This window comes from Chanodichthys erythropterus, chromosome 9, assembly GCF_024489055.1.
Source record: "Chanodichthys erythropterus isolate Z2021 chromosome 9, ASM2448905v1, whole genome shotgun sequence".
NCBI classification, from domain to species: Eukaryota; Metazoa; Chordata; class Actinopteri; order Cypriniformes; family Xenocyprididae; genus Chanodichthys; species Chanodichthys erythropterus.
The window spans coordinates 26495574-26514379 of record NC_090229.1 but is presented as its reverse complement, the minus strand read 5'-3'; the positions used below and the strand labels follow the sequence as shown (position 1 = coordinate 26514379).

At 35.2% G+C, this 18806-nt stretch overlaps 1 protein-coding gene across 1 annotated transcript; it reads right to left on the bottom strand.

The window, feature by feature from the left end:
- Positions 1–5365: 5365 nt before the first annotated feature.
- dusp2 (dual specificity phosphatase 2) lies at positions 5366–9329 on the bottom strand. The gene is made up of 4 exons (XM_067395191.1): positions 8031–9329; positions 7197–7327; positions 6870–7089; positions 5366–6776 (listed from the first exon to the last, which is right to left on the bottom strand). Exons 1-4 carry the CDS (start codon positions 8422–8424, stop codon positions 6523–6525), a joined length of 999 nt encoding a protein of 332 aa, XP_067251292.1. The 5' UTR covers positions 8425–9329; the 3' UTR covers positions 5366–6522.
- Between the last annotated feature and the right edge of the window lie 9477 nt (positions 9330–18806).

The following is an 18806-nucleotide window of genomic DNA, read 5'->3' as shown; positions in this document are numbered from 1 at the left end:
ATCTACGCAGCGGTTCTCCTCAGTACCCCAGTATAAGTGATGTCAGGACGGGCGTCATGAGGCAACTCTTCCCTCCCACTTAAAAGCCTGACCTATCCTAAAACTCTATTGACAAACAAATACAGGCTTGTAGTGAGTGCAATTAAAATAATACATTTTGGAGAGGTTAACAATCCAAACAGCTTGTGTCTATGCAAAATGGATAAAGGTAATGATTTTGATTAATGATATTTATATAACGAAGAGTACAGGTTTAATGTTGCTGTATATTCGTTTGAGAAGTTTACATTAACTCGACCACCGCAAACAGGATATATTGTAAAGCATCATGTTGTCTATGGAAAATGAAAGGTTGTTTTGCAGTTGAAGGTGTTTCTGACTACATCCAACTAAAAGCAACTCATTAAAAAGTAAGTATATAGTAAGTATACTATAGTATAGCAACAGTAAAAGCAACAGAGATCTGTTTGAAACCTTTAAAACTTTAATCACAGACTGTGCTCTCGTGCGTAAAAGGACTCGTGACAATCGAGCGCTTCCTCCGCATCGTATTCGCGCTTCATTTCGTAAAGATCAAGTGGTTTAATGTTCTCTTCAGATGATAAAGTGCAACATATACCCAATTGCAATTTACAAGCTCTCCAAGCGTATCCATTAGGATCGGTGAATTTCTGTTTCCTGAATCACCTGTATTACCGTCGTGATTTTAGCAAAGAACACAGAACGTTATGTCAAAAGGGTCGAATGAGTTGCAGTATTTCCAGTATGCAAAAATATATTAAATAAATATTTGCACGAAGCAGTATTTCGCACAGGGAGCCCTTTAGTGGAGTACTGTTTTAGATAGATAGATAGATAGATAGATAGATAGATAGATAGATAGATAGATAGATAGATAGATAGATAGATAGATAGATAGATAGATAGATAGATAGATAGATAGATAGATAGAAGAGACACTTTGTTCATTTACAAAAACTATGGTAAACTATGGTAAGCGCTGCCCCCTTATGGACAACAAAATAAAAACAGGTAGGTTCTCAGAAGAATATTTCACCATAACTTTGCAGGTATCCGATTATTTAATACGTAAATATTTTTTTCATTGATCCAGCAGGCAGTGTATTTTGCTCGATTATTTATTCATGCAAAAATCCTTCAAGTTATTGTAATGTTGTTGCAGGATGACGTTCATTTGCACGTGCGTCAATCCACAATTTTAAACCGGATTCATACTGCGTAAAGCCTGTTCTTATCGACTAAATTGCTTAGAATATATCTGAATCTTAACGGGTGTTAAAATTTCCACTGCATCTTAGGTTATTTTTCCATTAATGTCTGCATGCCATCTAAGATCATGACACTCCTGAGGATGAAGTTTCCTTTGGAAATAAGTCCTTTCAATAAGTTCATGATGTTCCATCTGGGGAGAAGTCATTTTCTTCTTAGTAGTGATAGACTGATATATCAGAGAGGCCTTTTAATTTGAATATGAATTAAATAAAAGGCCACTTAAGTATACTTAGAGTGCACTTTAATGACTGTTTCTCAACACACTTAAGTGCACTTTTAAAAAATGCACTTTAAAATAACATCAAATTAAAGTTTTACCTTAAAGGAATAGTTCACTTTAAAATGAAAATTACCCAATGAATTATTCACCCTCAAGCCATCCTAGGTGTGTATGACTTTCTTCTCTGAATCGGATTTATATGAATAATCACCCTGTCCCTGATGTTCCAAATCTTTATAATGGCAGTGCACGGAAACCACTTGTTTGAAGCTCGAAAAAAAGTGCATGCATCATAATTGTACTCCACACGGCCTTCTGAAGCGAAGCGATGCGTTTGTGTAAGAAAAATATCCATATTTACACATTATAAAGAAGAATAACTAGCTTCCGCCAGACCGCCTTCAGCTTACGGAAAAAGCGTAACTGACGTCACGTCGCGAAAATATTCGTTTAAATTAACTGCTTGTTAGTACATTTCGACAGTTGCTTCAAAGACAATAGAAGCAATTATGAAATTACAGATATAAAGATGTACTTAAGTCCTACAGTATATGTCAAAAAAAAAAAAAAAAAAAAACTAATGAAAATAATCCATTTTCATTTCATTGCAAATGCAATTAGGTGTTTGAAAACATTACTGTAGACTATATAGCCTACTATATAGCTACTTATGTAATAAGTACTTATATATATATATATATATATATATATATATATATATATATATATATATATATATATACTTTTTGGCCATTTTGAGATTATCAGCATCTGCTGATACTCTTCTAAATTTGCATAACAAAACATTAATCACTACTAAATCTCCTTTACCATTAATCTTGCACAAAAAAAACAAACAAACAAACAAACAAAACAAAACAAAAAACATTATATAACACTTAATTTTAGCATTTACTCTTCCTTTCGAATGCCATGGGTAAAGCATGCAGGGAAATAGAAATCCCAGTCCAGTTTCAGTTAAACTTAAGTTAGTCTAAATTAAAAGAAATGTGTTCATACAACTCAAAACAATGAAACAGTTTATGTTCAGTTTACTTGAAATATGTCAGTGCTGTGAACTCAAAAGAAAAAGAAAGTTCTAAATACTCATAGCAGTTAATTTAACTGAACTGATTTGTTCAATTTAAGTTTGTCCTACCAATTAAGTATTTTGAGCGTTAGGGTTCACAGTGTAATCATGTTGGCTGATCCTCTTGTATCAGTTCAAAATCTGCAGACGGCCTTGTAACGGACATTATAATTTGAGTAGCTAAACAATGTATAAAAAAGCTAGTTTAATTAGATCCTTTTAATCTATTAGCTTATGACTTATGATGTATATCACAGTCCATTTTATGTCAGAAAGGTTTTGTAAGTTTGTTTAAAAGAGAGAAGAAGGAGATTATGAATGTGTCATGCTTCTATTGATAATTCTGCAGTTTCTGATAGCAATGAAAGCAATAGCATGCCGAGCAGCATTAAGGAGAGTTATTTGAAGCAACCTCGATTCCAAACAACAAAAGCAAACCCACTGTGACTTTATATCATGTTCCTGCTGTTATGAGCAAGATGATGGCGTGAAAGTTCACAAACAGAATTAACCCCGGACAACATGCGGATTTTCCAATTCACTTAGCTGACAAAGCACACTGGAGCTGACAAGACTGCAAATATTCCCATAGCTGTTGTAAGCATTATTTAAATTATTTATTTAGGTGCTGCTGTCAGAATAATGGCGTCAAATGAAAAGTGCGGATATGATTTCAGTCGCTGTTTAATAGCTCTAACAGCCTAAATATTGGGTAATATTTAATTCAGAACTTTAGTGAGCCCCTCAATGGCACTGAAACGTAACCAAACTGTTAAGGCTGCATCCAATTAAAATTTCGATTTAAAACTGCAACAGTAGGCAAATAAGTTAAAACTTTTGGCAGATAGCATCGCACCAGAGCTGTTAGTCTCAGAAGATGTTCTGAGTGTGAGAGTTAACGCATGACCCTACCAGTGTTTTCATCACAGGATCTGTCTCACATGGGCAACCGCAATTTGTTTTTAATTTTTCACCTTAAAGGGATAGTTCACCCAAAAAAATGAACATTTTGTCATCACTTACTCACCCTTAAGCTGTTTCAAACCTGTATGAGTTTCTTTCTTCTGCTGAACACAAAAGGAGATATTTTAAAGAGTGTTGGTAATCATTCAACACATTTATCACAACACATTATTTGGAGGATGACCTCAAAAGACGTTGGTAGAATCTGTCAGTGAGTAAGAATGATTGATTTGATTAAAAAGATAAAAAGAAAACTACATTCAGTGCTGCGTCAAACTAATTAATCCATCATTTTATTTACATATTAAAATGAGTGGAAGGTTGGTAATCAGACAGTTGGCAGTAGCCATTGACTTCCATTGAAATTCAATGGTGTCAACTGTCAACATTCTTTAAAATATCTTCTTTTGTGTTCAGCAGAAGAAAAAGATACTCATACAGGTTTGGAACAACATGAGGATGAGTAAATAATGACAAAACTTTCATTTTGGGTGAACTATCCTGTTTAGAACCATTCTGGCAGAAATCTAAACTAATCAATGTTTTCCATGCCCAGTGCTCACAATGAAAGAGCTGTAGATGCTGATGGCTGTAGGCAGTGATGACCTTCTGTAGCACAATCACCCCACAAGCTCTTTGATTTTTTTTTTATCTCTATCTCTATCTCTATCTCTGATTTGCTGATGAATCCCACACAACTGGAGCCTATCCAGGGTCTGGGGTCACAGGCGATGAAACACCCTGAATTGTGGCTCACACACAGACACATTCACAGATAATTAGTGACTCCAACTGACATATGCTGCATGTCTTTGGAATGTGGGGAAACCAAAGCACCCATAGGAAACCCACACAGACACGGCGAAAACATGCAAACTCCACACAGGGACTCAAACCGGCGACCAATAATAATAATTGCCACTTTTCTCAGTAGCCCCTCACTGCAGAACATACAAGATCCAGTGGGCGGAGACAGGTAGGTTAAGTGATATGTAAAGGGGAGGAGTTGGATCCAGATCCAGGAGGTGAAGATGGGTAGGTTTAGATCCAGAGGGCGGTGTCGGGTAGGTTTAGGGATATGTTAAGTGAGAGGAGTTGGATCTAGATCCAACCCCGCCCTCTGGATCTCATGTTCTGCAGTGAGGACCATCTCACTTTCTTGTATTAATTCTTGACTGTCAACGCCTTTTACTTTGAACAATCAGCAGATGGCGCTGTGGTAAAAGATTTCCACTTCTTGTATCTTGTGTTAAAACCAACAATCCAAAAAGTGGTAATTTCCCATAATAATATATATATATATATATATATTTTTAAGATTAGCAAAGCAGTGAATGTACAGTATGTCAATAAATATTGTGCAACAATGTGAAATAAACTAAGAAATCTGCAATGTTATCAAACATTTGGGGCCAGTAAGATTTGTTTTTAAGAAACTGCAACTTATTTTAGCAAGTACTCCTTAAATTTATTAAGATGGAAGATTTATATTTCAAATAATTGCTGTTCTTTTGAACTTTCTATTAGTAATGTATTACAGTTTCCACAAAAATATTAAGCAACTGTTTTCAAATTTGATAATAATAAGAATAAATGTTTCTTGAGCAGCAAATCAGCATATTAGAATGATTTCTGAAGAATCATGTGACACTGAAAACTGGAGTAATGATACTGAACATTCAGCTTTGCCAGCAGAGGAATATATTATATATAAAAAATATACATTCAAATTAAATTAAAAAAAAAAAAGTTCATATTTCACAGTATTGCTCTTTTTACTGCAATTTTGATCAAAACAATATTGCCATGGTAAGCATAAGTCTTCAAAAGCATAAAAAATATGATGTGCAATTCTCATAATTGTAAATTGTGCATGTAATATTTCTCATATGTAGAATTTCTGATTATTTAGAAATAAGGGGGTCAGAATCTGTCAGTGAGTAAGAATGATTGATTAAAAAGATAAAAGGAAAACAAAATTCAGTTCTGCATTAAACAAATGAATCCATCATTTTATTTACATATTAAAATGAGTGAACGTAGCTTACAAAAGATCTTAACAAAACAAATATAATTTAAAGTGCATCGCTTGAATGAAAATAGATAAATAAATATTCACAAAAACAGGAAATAACACTTCATAAAAAAATAAAATACTTTAGCAAGTGGCTTTAGTGCCTTTATCTATCGCAACACAATTTAACTTAAAATGACCTAAGATCACAGTTTATCAGGTCTTTGCCCTTTAAAACTTGTCTGAGACTGACAATTTCACTAACTTCATGGAAAAACTTGACATTTACCACACAGAAGACTAACCACATGTCACAGCCATATATGGTCACAGCATCAGTCACTGCAGTCAAATGGAACATTGACTGATGCAACATCATTTCAGATGATCTGCAGACATACATCCTAAACATATACTATTGCTGAAGGCCAAATGAGAATGCTGTAGTAGACTATATTACTCTTAGAGGATTGGCAGGACAGAAGTTGTTCGTCTGTTTCATCAATATCTCAGATAAAAGTTATCTTGGGTTGATGTTATAAGATCACAATAGTAGTCAAGTACACAGTGTCACAATGACATGTGACTATTACATTTTCCATGAGGGCTATTGGGTGTAGCGGTGTGTCAGCGACACCACTGTCATTCGGAAACGACAACTATTTATAGTTTGTATTGCCATAAACAATCAAGAACAGGTAGTCAGTTGATGCCGTCTATAGCTTTACCCAAACAAGTTGAGTTATTGCCATGATGTTAGTTTAAAGGGTGGTTGATCTCCTTATTAAGAATCTGTCAGTTTGTACACCCATAGCATCAAACAAAAACTTCCTTTAAGCACCTTTGTAGATTTGTCTATGAGGTCAAAGCTGCAACCAGTATATCTGAAAGTTAGTGGGGCCAGTTCAAGATTTCTTGACTGATACTGTCCGTACGCTGATACTAAAACGCAGTGCCACTGTTTTCTCTGTCTAGCACAGAATATGGACACAAAACGTCCGTCTCGAATTGCAGAAGTTGGCCCATGAAAGCTAGATTGGGTGAGATGACTTGTCGGCGGCGTTTTACAAAGTCAAAGGCCTCGTCCAGACGGACACGTCGAGCGTGTATGAGGTACGCCAGGCAGATGGTGGCTGACCGGGAGATTCCTGCTTGACAGTGGACCAGCACTCGCCCGCCACTCTCTTTTATCGAATCTGCAGATGCAATGAAGGTGAGAGTTAGTTTTTAGCTCATCTTTATTTTTCTGAAAGATTCAGAAATCTCTTTTTACTGTGAGGAAGACTTACCAATAAAGTGGATGGCCTCTGGAAAGAGCACACGTATGTCTGCGGCCAGACTGTCCTCCACCTTCAGAGTTTTGTACTGAAGTTCCTCCTCAAACAGGTTCGGACAGGAAGAGGATACATTGAGCACAGCTGTGATCCCACATCTCTCCAGAGTCTCACGTCTGGATGAGTGATGGGCACTGCCCAGGAAGAGGAAGGGGAGGATTTCAACTGGACCACCCTGGGAATCAAAAAAGATCAAAATCAATGAGTATATTCCAGAGATATTGTGTGATATTTAAAGTCATTGGATAATTCATTATGATTGTGAGATTCCTAATAACCAACCTGATCATAGAGAGGAGTCTTTCTTCCGGACACAACGGGCTCTGGTTCATTGAGAGAAGGATAATTTGAGCACATGACAGGAGTGCTAAAGCAGAGCTCTGGATAAAGTGCAAAGAACCCGTCAAATCCACCTAGAAATGGTCAAAGAAAACATTTTTGGTTAGTTTTGCACATTTCATTTTATGGGTTTGACAAATAGAGCAAGCAAACATCTCCACAATTTTAATAGTGCATCACCAAATTCCTTTTTTTGATTAGAAATAACCTTTGATTAAAATGTAAAACACTAAAATAATGTCAATTTCTACCTTTTAATATTATATGTATTTATTCATTAATTTTTCAGTTAATTTTTACTTGAATAAAACAGTTCATTCAGATGTTATTCATTTTTATGTTAGCCTACCTGACAAAACATTTTTACAGTGCAACATTTTACCATTTGCAAATATATATGAGCTATTTTTGTTTAATTTTCGTTGATATAAGTTAATATAGTCATTTTAAATCATATCATTCCAGTTAATTAAACTGTTACCACATTTTTTAAAGTTAGGCTACTTTCCAAACAATGTAAATGTATTTACAATATAAATAAATATATAGAAATATAAAATATAGCAATTTAGAACTAAATTATGGTATTCTTAAAAAGAATGACAACATGTAAGTCAGGTTGAGTCACATTAAATCATATTGTTCCAGTTCATTTAGATGAAGCTTTTTGGGTTTCCCGCCGAACAATTTTTTAGTGTATAAAATGAATATTTTTTCTCAGCAATTGAACTAAATTTAAGTATTCTCCAAAAACAATTCTAGTTTTGTGAAGTTTACCTTGTAAGAAGCAGATGTGCGTCGAGGCAGACTGGACCTCTAACTGAAGGGCACTGATCAGGAGACTGGCCAGACTCTCGCTCTTCAAATCCCTGACTGACCGACTGTTTTCATCCAGGACCACCACCGGAGAGAAGTCCCCGTTCCGCAGCTGGGCCAGGAGCGCCTTGTCGGCCACCAACCACTCCAGAGACACCACGGAGCTCTTGGATCTCCGTCTCAGCATGGAATTCCAGTTGACGTTGCGGGACTCGAGGATGTGCGTTCGGGAGAAGGAAAGGAAAGGCCGACAGTCCAACACGATGCATCCCCCAGAGGCGAAGAGCTCAGAGGGAGTCCGCAAAATATGAACTAACTCACTACCTGAGATCTCGAGAGGGTCGCCGATACCCATGACCTCTCCAGACAAACAACAGTCGTGAGTAGAAACGGATATTCTTCACAGCATCAACAACAGCGCGTTCAGTATGGGAACGTATTTTTTGTCCACTGGAAATTAAGTACTATAAACAATAACAAAAATAGATGACACAAAACAGTATTATTGTGTCCGTAGAGGTGTGTTTTCACAGTATTATTACTTTAAAATGAACTTCGAATAATTTACTCTTTAACTGTAAATATATAATCTTCGTCTGTATTTCGTCAAAGCTTAGTTTTAAAGTCCTTTATTTGTCAGCAGATGTGATTCTACAGAACAGGCGGGGTTGGAAACAGTATTTGTATCAAGTCTCCTCCGCCACAGCCACGCCTTCGTTTTCCACATAAGGAACAGACGTCACGCACGGAAGCACCATATATGGCCCGTTGTCGTAGACCGACATTCCAAATATGGGTCTTGACGCGCTCTACGCTCTTTTCCCACCGGCACGTGGTCGTTGGGGTTACCCGTGTTTTTTATGTTGTGACGTGCAGTACCATAGGGCCTTACAACCGCAACACTTTGGCACACGGTCTATTATGAGTCGACACCTGTGTGGTGGCTTGAGGGCTTTGGGCAAGTTCACAAGTGTTAGATCGTTAAATCAGGAAAATCAAACCACGCGCCGAGGGCGATGATGTTATTTTTCATGGTTGACCGTACCCATGTAATTTTGTGTGGGTAAAATACACTGTGCTGCAACTTTCCACACCAGGTGTACAGTTTCAGTGGGTGATGCAAGCTGTCAGGAGAGAATAATAGACATAAAAGATGCCAAGAATAGCAAAAAAAAAAAAAAAACACACACATAATATAATTTATAAACAATGTGTGCTTTACATAGGCAGAATAAAGAAACATTGTAATAAAGAAATCTAAGTTTAAGAATGTAATAAATATGGAATGAAAATGTTTATTAAAAACAATAAAATTAGGTCAATTAATAAAATATCTTTTTTTTTTTTTTTTTAATTGTTTTATTTGAAATAATGCATTCCAGAGTTCATTGGAGTACAGTGTTGTACTGATATATTTTCATTATATGAATATGAATCTGACATCTGCACTTAGCATGTTTGGAATGAACCTTACACATATCTATAGTTGACATAAGATTTATTAGGATTGTATGCAACAAGCATATTTGCAATGTATTTAGGTGTAAACATAATAATAGTATTTTCTAAATGTAGTTACTGTGAAACATATCACAACATATCAACCTGATATATTCATGTCAAGTATAATTTTTTGAGCTATTAAAATGGCTCTGGGCTCAAACATGAGGGTTATAAGGATACAAAATATATTAACGTTTCAATAAAAAGTGTCATTGCATTGATTTTTTTTTTTTTTTTTAATGTGTTGCCTCACAGAATAGACAGTATTTCACAACATGGTAATTTTTTTTTTTTTTTTTTTGTTGCATTCAACTCGGCTTGGAATCACAAAGCATAACTAAAACCAGATGTTTATTAAACATGGGATTGCATACAGTATTTAGGACCTTGGTAATCGAATGATGTTTTTTTTTTTTTAAATAGAAACTTAGATCAATTCTATATGTGACTGGAAAGACACAAAGATAAACAGATCAATCCCAAATGTACGCCTATTTTTACAATTAAGAACAAACAACACAGTGGCAGACATCAAGGAGCAGGTTGTTCTCTGGATGCTTGAATGACTCTAATAGCACGGCCTCCCACACATCCACCTTATTGTGGTTGTCCAGGACTCAGTGTCTAGCCAGCATGTCCTTAATGCACATCCACACAGAAGCAGCTTGTAATTGTGAATGAAATGATGTGCAGTGGAGAAATAGGCCATGGAAAGTGGAAAAACAACATAAACTCTGAATACAGGATTATGTTTGGAATTAAACAGCCCAAGGGTCTGGATAATCTTTAACAGCAATCTGTAATCTGAGGTCACATTCACAAACCCTGCATTCAGACTTTTTTTTTTTTTTTTCATTACAAGTATTTGGAGCAGTGGTTCTAAAACTCTCCGTACTCTCTTTGTATACTCATACCTGCAAAGTCAAAAGAGGTGAAAAGGGTGACATGTTTCCAATAGAAATTATTGTAGGGGGGTCTGGGGGCATCGTCCTCCAGGAGAAAAGTTTTGTGATTTTAACATGTAAACAAGCATTCTGGTGCACTCTGACAAGAAAATAAATGGAAAAAACATCAACATTTGCTTCAAGTAAAAAAAATAAAAATAATAATAATTAAATAATAAAAAATTCATTGACCCAAATTTCACAACTGGATTCGATTTTGATTCAGAAGCTTGCGAATTGATTTCGATTTGATTAGCTTTTATTCAATGTTGATTAATTTGGGGCCTATCAGGTACAGTGTGGCAAATTTCCTCAAAGAAAAAAATATCTCTCAACTAATGCTGTAAACTATATACAGGGAACTACAGTTGGTACATCATTATAATATTAAAGGTTAAAGGTGCCCTAGATTCAAAATTTGAATTTACCTCGGCATAGTTGAATAACAAGAGTTCAGTACATGGAAATGACATACAGTGAGTCTCAAACACCATTGTTTCCTCCTTCTTATATAAATCTCATTTGTTTAAAAGACCTCCGAAGAACAGGCGAATCTCAACATAACACTGACTGTTACATAACAGTCGGATCATTAATATGTGCGCCCCCAATATTTGCATATGCCAGCCAATGTTCCCAACATTATGAAAGGCATTAGACAAGGCACAGCTGTGCACAGCTGAATCATCAGACTAGGTAAGCAAGCAAGAACAACAGCGAAAAATGGCAGATGGAGCAATAATAACTGACATGATCCATGATATCATGATATTTTTAGTGATATTTGTAAATTGTCTTTCTAAATGTTTCGTTAGCATGTTGCTAATGTACTGTTAAATGTGGTTAAAGTTACCATCTTTTCTTACTGTATTCACAGAGACAAGAGCCGTCGCTATTTTCATTTTTAAACACTTGCAGTCTGTATAATGCATAGACACAACTTCATTCTTTATAAATCTCTCCAACAGTGTAGCATTAGCCGTTAGCCACAGAGCACAGCCTCAAACTCATTCAGAATCAATGTAAACATCAAAATAAACACTGTACTTACGCGATTAGACATGCTGCATGACGAACACTTTGTAAAGATCCATTTTGAGGGTTATATTAGCTGTTTGAACTTTTTTATGTTGTTTAAGGCAAGTGCGAGCTCTTGGGGCGTAAAGCACGAGATTTAAAGGGCCGCACACCCTGAATCGGCTAATTTCTAATTATGCCCCAAAATATGCAGTTAAAAAAATGAATTAAAAAAAGTCTATGGGGTATTTTGAGCTGAAACTTCACAGACACATTCAGGGAACACCTTACACTTATATTACATCTTTTAAAAAAAAGTTCTAGGGCACCTTTAAAATTATTTATATGATTTGTAAGCTACTTACATATAAATTACACATAAGTGCGTTTTTATAACAAAATTATAATACATTTTAAATGACAATTATGTTTCTACTTGCTTTTTATATAGGCTTGAACATTTAAATGATGGCTGCCATAAAACGGATTTATGTGTTCAATATTGAAGCACATGTTATATAAATACAATGAATATGCAATAGCCTATAGTGCATATATTTAGCAAAATGCTCCTCTCTAAGTTCATTTTTGTAGCTGACTAGTTTTTGAACATTGAATGGTTTTTCTGAGGTAAATGTGACGGTAAATGTGACATTTTTACAAGATGTTTTATTGACGCCTTTCCACAGTTGAAACGTTGACAATACGGATTTCGTTAAGTTGTATTATATCTTTCAACATACCTGAGGATGTTCATTTATGTTTATTTTGTGTTGTCAGTTCAAGCAGAGCACTAGAAAGAAGCGCTACAGCGATCTGTCATGCAACAGAGCACCTAAAAAGATCGCAACACTCTGAGTTTTCAACTAAAAACGGAAAACTTTTTATGCGTTTTGGCCGTTCATTTACACGACAATGCCGTTTTGGTGACCTGAAAACACAAACTTTTGAAAATGGGTTTCAAATTGCAAGTTTTTGAAAATTCAAAAAATTCAATTTGATTCCGTGCAAACACAAAAAAACGCGAATCTGTGAAAACGATGACACCATCCACATTCGCATTACATGTTCAGTCTATAGTTTTCATCGCCATCTAATGGCCTGTCAGCAGAATACACCGTTTTTAGTCATTTGCATGGATTCGTATGTTAATGGGGGATTTTTTTGACAACGGTGTTGTCTGTACACGGAAAACTCAAAGGAAAAACGTCTCCATTTTAACCATATCAATGTTGTGTAAATGTACCCTGCGAGACGTCTGGTCTCACTCCACTCAGTCTATGGGAAAGTAGCTCATTTTCGATTCTCGTGAGGTTTATTGTGCTTGCAATTTGCAATTCCTCATATTTTGAGTCAAAACTGTGAATTTTGCCAAAAAACGACTAGTTTGCAGGTATGACTACTTCTCTTGCAACGTTAAAGATATTAAGGAATCAATTAGGAAGCATCATTTCCATTCTCAGATACAGTATGTGATTCACAGACACACACACCCTCCCTCAGTAGTGTTTGTTGTCATTTAAAAGATATAAATTGTGAGCTAAGACTTGTGGGAGATGTTCCACACCATAAAGAGAAAAGAATGAGGGTGAATTTACACTTTATTTCCAATTACTGACAACATTTTATAGGACTTAAGGATTTCACATACTTTAAAATGCTTTATTTGGAATTTTACAGTGAAATGAATTCATACTAGGCAATTTTCTGCCATTACACAAGAAACTGCTGTAGATATAACAAATAATTGTAATACTATGTGGGATAATAGCGATTAGCGTTCACTTTGCCTGGGAACTTTTTTATTATTTCATTGATTTTCTCCTAGCCAGCTCAATAGTGTTACAGAACACAGTTGGTTAGTATGTAGAGAAAATAACACAAGCTTATTAATTTACATATTAATTTGTTTGTAATTTGTGCTTTATGATCTCACACATTCTTCCTAGTTAAGCAAGGACAACTTCATCACAGAGGTGTACAAATAATTGCTTGTTTAATATGTATAATGTAGTATCTCATGTTTGTTTTACAAAATCTGTTTATGATTAGCATGATAAATGGTTTTGTTTTGTTTGTTTTTTTATGAGAAAACAGGTGCATACAAGATTGAGTATTAAGTCTGATCACAACTTGTAATCTACTATGTGGCAATGTTAACATTATACAATACAGATATTGTTAAAAACCGTTGAGGGTGGTTGGGGATTCTTAGTGCTGTTTTGGTGAGCTGAGTCTGGTGAACTATTAGTATGACTCAACCAGGAGTGAAACTTGGGTTAGGGTTAGTAGAATAAATAGACATGTTTTCGCAAAGTTACTTATAGTTAGTAGAATGTCTAATGATGTTATCAAAAAAGTCATGCTTGGAATGTAAATGCAACATCACACCATTATAAATATATGCATGGCATTACTGTAAGACAGATCATCATCAATCATTCTACATCACAGACATTTTCTGCTCCTGTTCAAACTGCAGTCATAGAACACAGTTGCCATTTCCTGTAATCAATTGTAGAACCACTACTGTAAAAACTACCATGAAAGTACAGCAACAAGTAGTCAGGAATAAGATGTAAATTCAAATGAAAGTACAGAAACTAGTAGCAAGGAATAAAGTGTTCACCCTTTTTTTTTTTTTTTTTAATGGCGTGGAACATCTCCCACAAATCTGAGCTCAGATTTTATTTATTTTAAATGACAACAACAAACATATGGCACTACTGAGGGAGTATCTGTGAGTCACATACTGTATCTGAGAATGGAAATAATGCTTCTTAATCGATACGTCCTATCAAATGTGATGCATCACAAGAATACAGTCTTATGCTATTACTAAAAAAAAAAACCCATATGATAACTAAAAACGTCTGTGGTCAACCAAACCAACATGACTTAAAATGACATCATTATGCCTCATGCTGACAAGAAGAATTATTCTTAACTCTCATGTTCTGTTTTTATATCTGGTGTCCCAGAAATCACATTGATGTATGTGTGTATATTAATAGTTATATTCATTTTGAAACTCAATTCTTATTTTTCTTTCTTTCTTTTTTTATTGTTTCTCAGATCTCATTATTGAAGCTTAAACCGCCTGGTTTATCTTGGGACTTGTTTTGGGTCAATTTAAAAACAACAATAACACTTTGTAATAAGGCCCCATTAGTTAACATTAGCAAATGCATTAAAGCAGAACTAAGTAACTTTTTTTACCTTCATAAATAGTTTTCTAAGTCCTTACGATGGTTAATTGACTTGTAGTGGTGTGTTTGAGGCGAGCACTAACCCCCTCTGGCACGTCTACGCCAGAATACAGCACTTGCAACTTGAGCTGCAGCGACCCGATACAATCTCGCCTCATGTTCACGTTCACGCGAGAGTGACAAAATGCTTTACGGTAATTCAAAAACAATGTATATATTATGACTTTATAAGACAATTTTGAAAATTACCCACCTCCATCGAGTGTACTGTATTTGCAAATTACCCACCTACTCTTTCTTGTACTGTATTTGCAAAACTAATGCACTGGCGAGTGTTGTAGTCGTTGTAGTCCAGAGCTGCGCTTGGAGTATTTATGACCGTGTCATTCACTGAAGGAAACTGTAGGGGGAGTTTCGTGAATCTTGCTTAGTTCTGCTTTAAAGGCACAATATGTAAGATTTTCAGATTAAAATATCCAAAAACCACTAGAACAATGTTATATATTTTGTTGACTTGTGTACTTACATTATCCCAAATCTTTCCAAGAATGTTTAAATCCAGAGAAATAAGTAGTTTTAACCATGACCATGGCAGATGGAGCAATAATAACTGACATGATTCATGATAACATGATATTTTTAGTGATATTTGTAAATTGTCTTTCTAAATGTTTCGTTAGTATGTTGCTAATGTACTGTTAAATGTGGTTAAAGTTACCATCGTTTCTTACTGTATTCACAGAGACAAGAGCCGTCGCTATTTTCATTTTTAAACGCTTGTAGTCTGTATAATTCATAAACACAACGTCATTCTTTATAAATCTCTCCAACAGTGTAGCATTAGCCGTTAGCCACGGAGCACAGCCTCAAACTCAGTAAGAATCAATGTAAACATCCAAATAAACACTGAACTTACACGATTAGACATGCTGCATGACAAACACTTTGTAAAAGGATATATCCGCGTTATCCTCGATTTCCTCGATTTCCGATTTCTGGTTCCTCGATTTTGTAGAAACCATGTAAACACCAAAGACATTTTAATATATTATGTGTTATATTACAGAGGTGAGCAACATTCATCAACAGAAAACTAATCATGTTATATAGCTCAACATAGTAAGTTGTATTGTTTATCTTCGGTTTTCTTGATTTACCGCGAGTACCATGTTTTACCATGCCTACTATCGATCTAGTTTACTGCAGTGTGCATTAAGTGTCTCATAGTAGCTGCCGAATGAAAAGCTCATGTGTTGTGCTCGTCTCTCATTAGCAATCACTCCAGCGGCCTCTGTGAAAACTACATAATGTTCCTTTACCATTAACTAACAATGAGCAATACATTTGTTATAATAAAAATACAATGTTCATTGTTAGTTCATGTTAACTCAGGTACATTAAATAATATTAACAGATACAACTTTTGATTTTAATAATGTATTGGTAAATGTTGATATTAACATAAATTAAGACTAATAAATAAGTATTTTTCACTGTTAGTTTGTTCATTTATGTAGTTAACAAATGTAATCTACAACTAAAACTGCAAATGATAAACCAATGGCAGATGTGTATCTCAGTGTGTACATTAGTCACAGAATTTTATCATAATTTTGCAATTTTATTACCTGTATTATTTATTGTTTTATCTCCAGACTCCCAGAGACCTAAACTATAGTAATGTCATCTTTGAAACCGGTTATTCAATATAAATTTTGATTTTAATTAGTTATTAAAAGATTAGGAAATGTTGTATCATATCATTTTATGTTGTCATAATCCTGAAACCCAAAACAGAAACATGAGGGTTAAACAGAAACATCAATGTTTTAATGAAAAGTATCTTTGAATTGATTAAAATGATTTATTATCCACCAAAATATACACCCTTTCATAATATTGTAATATTTCACTTTCCCTGAAATAACTCAGCCTATAATCACAAAGCAAAACTAAAAGCAAAGGAAGAGGAGGAGGATCCTCCCATGCACTGTGTTTAAAGAGCAGCTAACTTCAGCTCTGTCCTCCTTTCTCATTCACTCCCTCAGTCTTGAATTTCCCTTCACTCACTCTGTTTCTCCCCCGTCTTTTTCCCCTACAATTTCTCCCACAGCTGTGGCCACTCTTCCATCCCACACTCCTCTTCCTGTTAAGTTTAAGAATTTGAAGTTTTATGTTCAGGCTTGCCTCATATTAATCTGTCAGTGCATGTCTTTACTCGTCAAATAGTTGGTTTGTGATATAACACCATCTATCTATTTATCTATATCATTCCTGCATGCCAGTTTTTTTTATATCATTCAGTGAATCCTGTATATACACCTGTTGCATTAAGTGTATATATGTGTGTGTGTGCGTGTATTTATCATTCATTAAACTATATGTGGCTTTGTAAGGGTGCCAGGATGAGTGTGCAAACTGCGTTTCAGTTATTGTTGCAAGGGGGGTGTTGTGGGCTGAGGTTAATGTAACGAACCATGTAGAGTCACAACTTCCTGTTTAAGACGGCAGAGAAATACAACCGTCCCTTGCTACTATAGCAAGAAAATAGGGCCTGTCAACTAATTAAACAATACAAAATGGTGATGACTGTTAATGAAGCATTGCATAGATGTTAACTCTGGCATATTTATTAAATTTGAGTTAATTTTTAATTCAATTCTAATTTGATTAAATTAAAAATTGTATACACTAAAAAGTAAATTATTATTTAAATATTTGATACTTTAATAATTGGTAGATAAATTGTAATATTACAGTTCGTTTTTTGAATAATGGACTGTTTGCTGTTGATACATTGATACAGAAAAAAAAAAGACTAATAAGCCTACTATTACTGTCTTGATCACAAATTGCAAATGTAGATACAACTAGATTAAAAAGTTTAAAGACAAACTTTAAGTTGGCTTGAAAAAGCCTAGCTAGAAAGTTTGAAGTAGTTTTAGAAGTTTGAAGTTTGAAAGTTTGAAGTTTGAAAGTTTGAAGTTTGAAAGTTTGAAGTTTGAAAGTTTTAGCTTAGTAGTTTTGATAGATAACTTGTTGCTATGCAGTTGCTAGGGTACTCAGGGTGGTTTCTAGGGTGTTGCTAGGGTATTCTGAGTGGTTGCTAAGGTGTTGCTATGCAGTTGCTAAGTTGTTTTGGGTGGTTGCTATGAGATAGATCATATTAGTTAGATAGATAGATAGATAGATAGATAGATAGATAGATAGATAGATAGATAGATAGATAGATAGATAGATAGATAGATAGATAGATAGATAGATAGATAGATAGATAGATAGATAGAGAGGTTTATGAGTTTCAATGGATTAGAAACAGTACATAGAATGGCACTTGAGTCTAATTGAGTTTGAGTCTAATGGGCTTCCGTAGTTTAAATTTGAATTTTGACAGTTGGAATTTGAAAGTCTTGGCTCATTTGAACATTCCGTCAATGAAAGTCAATGGGATTTTTCCGAGCTTTAATAGTCATTTTTAGGAAAACCATAAGTTGGATCAGTTAGAAAAGATATAGCACACCAAGTCAGAACAGTCTGATGGTCTGATCCGAGTTTGGAGTATGTAGAGTTAAAGCTCTAGGAGGAGTTAGAGTTGTAAATTTTAGTCTCAGAAGAAAATAGCATAACAGTAAGTTGGCTTTTTTTGTGACGAGCAGGGCGGGCAAGAGCCGTGAGGGAACGGCGCGAGGCCGGTGACGCGAGTGTTAACGATCTTCATTCCTCGAATCTCTCACGGAGGAGCTCCGGAAGCATAAAAGGAAGAGCGACGACAGTAAAGGATGAGAGAGGACCAGGCCTGGACTTCATTTTATGTTTTATTATGTTTGTGTGGCCGGCAGACGTCCGCCAGGGTACTTTCGTTTTGTATTTGTTTATTTTGAATTAAAGTTTTGTTGAACGTTTGCAGGTTCCCGCCTCCTTCTTCCTTATCTACGAACTTTGTTACAAATAATATTGTTGTTTTTTTGAGAGACACCCCCTCCACGTATGTTTAATCAAGCTGTTTGCTGCTGTCTTTGTCTTAAAGTTGATGAGTAATCCTGTGAAAATCAATACTTACTTGA

Excerpts from the sequence above, each read along its gene's own strand:
- dusp2 (XM_067395191.1), bottom strand. The coding sequence starts at position 8,424 with ATGGGTATCGGCGACCCTCTCGAGATCTCAGGTAGTGAGTTAGTTCAT. Across the intron at positions 7,328-8,030 it reads GCACATCTGCTTCTTACAAG|GTGGATTTGACGGGTTCTTT; the intron begins GTAAACTTCACA and ends GACCATTTCTAG. Across the intron at positions 7,090-7,196 it reads AGACTCCTCTCTATGATCAG|GGTGGTCCAGTTGAAATCCT; the intron begins GTTGGTTATTAG and ends TTTGATTCCCAG.